Genomic DNA, 8,259 nt, shown 5'->3' on the forward strand with positions numbered 1-8,259 from the left:
GTGAACACACGTTCCGTGTTTAAGAGCACGCACCTCTTCGGGGCTGGGCCCTGTTGACCTATGCCTCCCTCAGGCTTAACAGAACTCAGCTCTTCCCCAGTAGGTCGCCTCGCGCCCACTGAGTGGTGTCGTCTCACCGCGACGAACCAGACTGGTAGACGCTGGGGCGATGGCTCGAAGAAACTTGATGCGCCTTGCGCAGGGGGCAACCGTTCCGAAGGTGACAAGTGTCTCTACAGACAAAACACCGTCGTGTGTTTGCGTGCTGAACGGCAGCTCGGAGCTCTGCTCCCTCGTCCTCAGCATAGCTGAGATTCATGAGCATAGGTCCGCTTGATGAGCTTTTGGAGTGTGCGTGCCGAATTGAAATTGAATTCGGCATTCAGTGCCACATTCACCGCCTCTTCAGTGCGGAGGCCTTCCATAAAGACGTCACTGTGACCGCCTCCGGGAGGTGATCTGCTGCCATCCCGGCAATGAGAGTTCGCATCTCTTGGACAAATTCCACCAATCTCTTGTTGCCCTGTCGGTCGGCAAGACAACGCGATCACACGCGATACGCCTGGTTTGGCGGCGAGAACACTCGTTAGAGCTGCAATTTCAGCTCCGCTCAGGAGGGAAACGCAGATCCGACCGAAGTGCCGCAAGCCGGTGCCCATTTTCGCGCTCGACCACCGAGCTTTGAGATGTCTAGCGCCACGCGCTGTTGCTCGGTCTCGAGCATGGCGGATGCGATGGCCATCTTGACCTCTATCATCCAGAGTAGGATATTCGCACCATCCTTCCCCTCAAAAACCTTAACGCCCACCATGAGTGGCTTATGTCGAGGGAAGTCATCCGTCACCGACGGTGGCGTCATAGAGGCAAACGATGCATTCATCTTCTGCTGCAAATGCTCTAGCAGCGCGTTTTCGCAACTCGAAATCGCCTCTAGACGCGCACCGATTGCCGCGGGACCTTGTGCCACAAGGTGTCGCACGGCCTCAAGGCCAATCAAGGACATCAGCTTATGAAGTCCGTCCTGCATGCCCTGGGGCAAAGAGAAAAATTCCTCCATCCTCACAGAGGATCAGTCGAAACGACTCAGGTGTAGATTGACTACAAGTGCTACAAGTGCAGCGGGGCTGTCGTCGCTTTGCGCTTGAGGAAGTGTCTTTAGGTCACCGACCTTCGTTCTATATAAGAACCAAGTATTAGTGCAGCGGATCGCAATCCGCTGCCTCTAAAAGTACTTAGAGCCTTACCAAGGCAAACGAAAACTTCTGTTCAAAATCGAAACTGTTTTTTATTTATAATCTCTTCTAATGTTAAAAGTTTAGATTTTCCTAAATATACTAAAGATATACAGTAAAATCTGAATACATCTTCTTGTTTGGGTGTGGTCACACTATGCACATCTCGTGTGACACGCACCCCCCCGTTTGTAGGGTTCGTGTAACCCCGTTTCAAAAGTTCGGTGTTCTAAAGTACGTTTCCTCAAGCGCTTAGCTTCGGCAGCCCCACTGCAAACGTAAGGTCGGTGACCTTAGCGTAGCTTTCGTTGAGCAAAGAGCTACGGCAGCCCCGCTGCAATGCGGATCATTTGAGCAAGACTGCTTATCTCGCCAAGTCTAAGTTATCTTTGTGGAAAGTTTACAGCAACACGGTCGCAAAATAAACCCGCTTAATCAAACGCACAGAGGTGAGGTTCGTATGCTTCATCCAAGAGCGGAATCGAATGCACTTATAGCAACAAAGTACTTTTCGTTTTATTGGGACATTAGTTCTATCTAGATGTTCCTGAAAGCATATTTTGTGCGGTAATAAACAAGTGCATTTTGTATGTTTTGATCACAGAGATCCCTTTTTAAACGATAGTGCAACTTATGCCATATTGCAGACAAATTTTATGTAATTGTGGCTTCAGTGTATACAAATTTTTTATTCACGACGGATGCAATTCGTCGAACAGATTTGAGAACTGTGTAAGCATAACCTGGATTTGCGTGTACGCCATTTGCGAACAATTCGCACACTACATGTTTTCACGAATCTTTCAATATGGAATATTTCCGTTTTACCACTTCTCATAACAAATTTGTCTTTATTTTCTTACTTGCGCCCAATATTTTATGCTCCATGAAAAGCTTTTAAACGGATTGCATCATTACTTTGATGACTCGCAATTACACAAAGATTGACGTGAATTTTGTACTGTCTTCCAAAATAATTTTGCGCAATCTAATAGCTCGAAACCCTAAGCTCTTGACAGGTACTATACAGTATACACCCATAAAAAAACGTTGTAGTATGAAGTGAGTGTTTAACTCGTTACTGTCACATGACAGGGAGCGCTGCTTACAAAAGCTTTTATATTGATGACATAGTAGATTATAAGCACATGTATCAGCATGTGTGACTTAATAAATGAGTTTACTAAGTCGTAATAAATAGAATAGTCTAAAATAAAATGCCTAGACACAAAGTGGAGAAAGTACGTGATTATGAAACATTACCCTCTTGGGAACACATAGATGCGAAATCATGTCGACAGGTATACGTTACGTAGATGGTGATCTGATCTGCCATTGACAAATCAGGTACGTACGGTACAGAATTTCTTGATTTCTTACTGCATAATTAAAGTATCATAACACAAGATTTATTTTGGCCCCAGTGATTTTATATTCTGCCACTCTATAACCCCAAATTTGCCAATTAACCAACGACAGACACACCGCACCTTTACATATCCGTACATCGCGTTTATCTGGACACAAAAATGGGTGCTGTCATTTTTCTGCACACTCTTAAGATATTTACATCTTTTGCTTTTTCAAATATATCTCCATAACAATCTCTAAGAAATAAACTTACATTTGTAAAATCGCTAGAATTTTGCTCTAACTTTAACCTTAAGTCTTATGTGCTGCACAGTGAATAAAACATTGTGCATTCTATAACATATATTATAGAATGAATGATAGATAATCTCAGAAAATATGATTGGACACATTGTGTAATCACACTTTGACTCTGCTGTTGCTGCATCGTTCCTCACCACCACCGCCAGAACGGTATGTACTGAGATTTATGATGGTATCTCACCCAGAATCTTTATTTGATGCATGAGATTTTTTGTAAGGATTAGAATTGAGAAGTTTTAATCTTTTTGCGGCTAATAATACGAAAAAGAAAGAAGGAAAGATGAGGCTTAACTCGGAGCAAAATTTTGAAGAACAATGCTATAAATTACATTTACATTTATGTGCCAGCAATACAATCAAGCTTAGTCTATTCGCTTTATACCACATAAGGCCGGAAGGATTCAATAGAATGAAGGTCACCATATGAAGAAAATTTCTTCCTCATAGCTATGATAAAATTAACTACTTTGGCATTCAGATATCCTTGAAAGTAAGGCTTGTAATAACGGTGATAAGGCTCTTGCAAAGATTTCACAGCTTCAGCATCTGTTGCGGAAAGATCCAACCTATTCGACCGGGGTCGATCACCTGTATGTTTTAGTGCTATGGAATGCGAATATTTTGCAGGTTCAACTCTACGATGTTCAACTTCTTGGTGAGGCAGCTTCTCCTTCCCACTCGTTGTATCTTCCGTAACTGACAAAAACATTGCCCACAACAACCAAAGTAAGATGTTATGGCTCGATAAAATGATCTGTCGAGATACTATACCTTTTGATTCAGCGGTAGTTCTACTTAGATAGCTGTGTCGGGCTTCCCGGCCACTGGACGGTCCTGCAGGTACATTAGCCAAGTCTTCAACGTCGGGTATTGGCGGTGTAACCCGAGACTTAACAGAGTTAATAAAGGAAAGTAGCGCATCATACATTTGCACGACGATGGACAGAGTCACGATAGAAGCGACCATTGACAGCCGCATAATCACAGTGTTTGCCGCGAAGAACTCAATTTCAAATTTCAAAGTGAAGTGGGAAGCATCTGCCTATTTGAGCATTAAGTGGCAAATATACATTTATGTATACTGCACGAGATTTTTGAACCTTGTTTTTGTATTTCTGTGAATTTTAAAGCTGCAATAAGAGTTTTCGACTTATTACACTCTAGAGTCATAGATGTATAGATAGACATGACGATACCCCCATCGCGACTTCCGAAGGGAACAGCTTTTGCTTAGAGTCGCAGCAGTTGAATAAGCTATACCTCCACGAGGACGTACCTTTGATGCTTAATGCTGGCGAGAGTGCTGAAGGGTATTGCAGTTAACTCACACCCTGGGTGGATAAGACGCACTTTCTCTTCCATCTTACAGCTTTGCAAGTCAGCCCAGGAAGCAGACGTATGATAATGGCGTCGATAGATGCTTGATTTTGTCAAGTGTACGCACGATGAATACGTACTTTTGTGGCTCTTGTGGCTTAAAGCCCTCCACGCCGTCTTTTACATAAATCGCAGCTACCGATCAGGAACAGCACTTGCAACACAGTCATCTCTATTAGCTTGTGGGAAGCGTGCTGTGCTGGGCGATTGTTTATTTCTTCAAGTGGATTAAAGTCAATGGTGCTCCAGATCATAAGCGGCATCAGCGCCTGAGCTGTCTTGCCGAAGCGAAATTCCAGACTTTTTAGAGTTAGAGACCCCTTCTACTTACCGATAACAGCCCAAACGGACCCGCTTGTTTACCATCCGTTTCACGTAGAACCTAGACCACCCCATGATTATTGATTTGCGCCGACTGAGGACGAATCTTCTGTAGCTGGCTTTTGACATATCTCTCAATTGGTATAGCACACCAATTCTCTAAAAAATATCAACGCGCGTCCACTTCAAAATTATATGGATGTTGGTCAATTCTTTTTCAAGCCCAAAAATGTGCAATCGCAACTTTGTCGTTATGGATGCATAAACAGGTACCTCAACTGCATCTACTAATACACTACCCTACTGTATATTCATGTTTGACTCAGCTGTCTATAGAAATTTGTACGATGTTTATGATACCTATTTATTAGTCGTAGCATGGGTCTCGCAGATCCAGGGCCAATCATTGAGACATTTATATGACTTAGAGCGTTGAGATTCCGGCTTGAAGCTATTGTTACGATGCGCATGATGCTCAATTATACTGAAATAAACCCGCTAGTTTTGTTAACAAGTGTTGCCGAGGTGATGTCAGCAAGTCGAAATTGATTGGCAATACCTGTTTCACCTTGGTCGAAATCACTTTGTGGCGGGGTTAAAGTTTCTAGGGGCTCGCGAAACTATTTTTTGTATGATGGGCTAAAGCGTGTAGAGGTACGTGCTGGTTTATTTACTACAAACTCAATGGGTAGAAGCAACTCTCGCTGCGCGGCGATTCTTAGTGTAAGTGCTTCAATGGATATATTCCACAACACGATTGGCACCTTCTGTCTGACCATATATCGAGGGCTGACCAGCGGTTGACATGTCAATCCGGCGCCGGGAACCTTGACTAACGTTTGCCAAACTTCGCTGTCAAGATCAAATCTTAATTTAATCCACCGGCAACCCGCAAGCTATGTCGATGAAAAATTGAGGAGCACTAAGATGGTAGACTCACCGGTCACATTATCACGGACAACAGCAAGATGAGTCATCCTGCTCAACGGTCTTTAAAGATCATAAAACTGGTATGACCGGAATATTCTTTCGGAGGACCAAAAAGTCTATGTTTCTGTACTACTCACACTTTTCTGGAATCGGTAGGCTGGCCAAAGGTGCCCACGCAGTTGCTAGGGCTTAATCGCTTGATACATTTCTAACGTGGTCGCATAAATGCTCAGGAATATTTACATGTTAGCCACCAGTACATAGCGCTCATGTAGTTTTATGTTCTTTGAGAGGCCATTAGAATCTCATGTACCCCGTGCGATTTTTTGAAATAGATGTCCTCGCCGTGAGACACCATTTCACTTTGAGTTTCATTGTGTCGGTGCTGTCATACAGCAAGCCTTAGGATAAGGAATGGCGTGTAGAAGTTGCAACGCTTGCTTCGATATATGGCACCTGAATCTTAAACAAATCATATGGCGTGGCTGACTTAAACACTATAAATATCGCCGCATCAAGCAGAACATCAACATCGTTCCACACAGTATATCCTACTATGACGATGCGCAAGCGCATCCGCCACTATATCAAGCCGGTCCATTTTATGCATTTCTTCGAAGTTGAACATAACAAAGAAGAGTCATTTCATTTTGCTATTTTCTGTAAGAGACGTAACAATGACGTCGTCGTGCGCAAGATATCACACAGTCTAGAGGCAAACCGGAGCAACCTGAACCTGACAAGGGTTCACTTCTCTGCAAGCAGCTCATTGTTGTGAGCAGATTAATTCCCCTCAGCCGCTTTAAATTTGCGAAATGCAACCGCTATAAAGCGATGAAGAGACACACACAAAAAGTCGTTAGTGCAAAGATGGCGACATCCAAAACGTGTCGAGTGCTTGATGAATTCCGAATAGGAAGGTTGGGACGCCCCCCCAAATGAAATGAGAGCGCGAGAGAAGTCCAAGCAGATGTTCCCATAGTTCTTAACGCTACATTACAATAAAATTGGACTCTATCACATGGTAAATTAATTGGAGAATCGAACAGCCTATGACAAAGTTCGAAGCGTAAAAACAAATGACTGATCTTGATATGGTAGAGCCAGAATCGAGACACGCATGACGCTGTTATACAGCCTTGGATAACGTCTCTCCTGCTACATTCCAGCCATTTGGCATCTTTTTGAGCGATTCGATTGCGAGTCGATCCAAATTGCACTATACTTGAGTGAGTAGTTGGCTAGGCCAAACACGTCCTCAAGTTTCTACGGACAACGGTACCGTCCAAGCGACAATGAACTTTAACGTTGTCAAATTTTAACTGAGGTTCATGTTTTCAAACGAATCAACTGAAATATCTCCTCGGTGCCAAAAGAGTGCTTTTCTATATTGACATATAGATTATTCAAGCGCATACCCACGAGCACTACTAGTACGTTTTAAATTTACATCCAATTCCCCATGCTCTACACAGCTATGGACAAGTATATCGTTGACATAATTTGTGCAACCTCGGCATGGCCTGACCAGCTGCGTAAACTAACGACTGGTGTCGCTGGCGTATCAGGCAGTTTGGGTGGCATATCAATCCACTTCCAAGACTTTTCGCTCGAAGCGTTGACAGAAGTGTTGACAGAAGTGAGATGAGTATCGCTGTCCCTCATTTGCAGTTGAAAATTTTTATCAAAACGATTAAGGGCACCAAACAATTTGGAGTCGACTGTGCTATTCTATAACACATTGGGTTTATTAATCGGCGCTTGTGCTGAAAAAGTGGGTGCATTTAGCTTTCTATGAGCTTGTACAATTCGCCACTAGCCGCTAGTCTTTCTGACACTGTTTTCGTGCAGAGCACAAAGCGGGGATTCATAGAAAAGAGTTAATGTCTTTACCCGACACCAAGTAGGAAGATTCACTCTTTTCTATGAAGCCCTACTTTGTGTTCTGCACAGAAACAGCGTTGATGGTGTCACACTGCGTACACGAAAGGGTCATTGACGTGTAATGCAATCTTTACTTCAGAATCTTACGACGCGCTAATCGATCTAGGGACTGCACGCGGGCGAAATACACACAAGCATATATGGTGAAAAATATGTTGTTGAATGCGGCTGGCTTATTTACGCATGCAGTGTCTGCAGTCTATATGACCACGCTCTATCGACCTGTTCACAGTAACAACCAATAATAGATTAATTCACACTTTAACCATCTAAAGCGAATGCAAATACATCCTGTGTTTTCTTAAGCCTACTGAAGGATTATTTCGCTCTTTTGGGCCAATCGAACGTGAAGAGCCCTGTTGTAGAAGAAGCAGCGTCTCTATCATTAATGTGGCTGAACTGCCCGCTGCTATAAAGCAGCAACGCGTTTCTGAAAAGCAGCGGATACCTCAAGCCCGGGCAGATCTAAAAAAACTAGTCCTAGTCTGGCTTAATACATTCCTGGACGCACACCGTGACTTCTGGAGGGTCGACGTGCCGCCACGGCCGAGAGTGACCACGAGAAGAAAATAGCCGGTGATCAAATGTTGGCAGCGCTACTTGATGAGGAAGGGGTGACTCACTTTCACGTGAAAGATTAATAGCGAGCACACCAGAACTTTTACCAATATTTGAAAAGATTTTTTTTTCTCTGTTTACGTCTACTCTTGTGCCGCAGTTACTACCAACTTGGCGCACTATTGGCTTTGTTCTCTACGGAGAAGAGGCAAGGCCGCCTGCC

General features: G+C 43.7%; 3 protein-coding genes across 3 annotated transcripts; 1 reads left to right on the forward strand and 2 right to left on the reverse strand.

The window, feature by feature from the left end:
* Positions 1–3,282: 3,282 nt before the first annotated feature.
* On the reverse strand, positions 3,283–3,873 carry PHALS_03660 (uncharacterized protein; the record flags this gene model as incomplete). The annotated part of the gene is made up of 2 exons (XM_024717912.1): positions 3,283–3,602; positions 3,678–3,873. The coding sequence occupies 2 exons, from the start codon at positions 3,871–3,873 to the stop codon at positions 3,283–3,285; spliced, it is 516 nt and encodes a 171-aa protein (XP_024583363.1).
* A 926-nt stretch (positions 3,874–4,799) lies between these two features.
* PHALS_03661 (uncharacterized protein) lies at positions 4,800–5,040 on the forward strand (the record flags this gene model as incomplete). Its single annotated transcript, XM_024717914.1, has 2 exons — positions 4,800–4,873; positions 4,941–5,040. The coding sequence occupies 2 exons, from the start codon at positions 4,800–4,802 to the stop codon at positions 5,038–5,040; spliced, it is 174 nt and encodes a 57-aa protein (XP_024583364.1).
* Positions 5,041–6,317: 1,277 nt separating this feature from the next.
* On the reverse strand, positions 6,318–6,514 carry PHALS_03662 (uncharacterized protein; the record flags this gene model as incomplete). Its single annotated transcript, XM_024717915.1, has 2 exons — positions 6,318–6,358; positions 6,385–6,514. The coding sequence occupies 2 exons, from the start codon at positions 6,512–6,514 to the stop codon at positions 6,318–6,320; spliced, it is 171 nt and encodes a 56-aa protein (XP_024583365.1).
* Between the last annotated feature and the right edge of the window lie 1,745 nt (positions 6,515–8,259).

Source organism: Plasmopara halstedii, assembly GCF_900000015.1.
Source record: "Plasmopara halstedii genome assembly, contig: Scaffold_2386, whole genome shotgun sequence".
NCBI lineage: Eukaryota > Oomycota > Peronosporomycetes > Peronosporales > Peronosporaceae > Plasmopara > Plasmopara halstedii.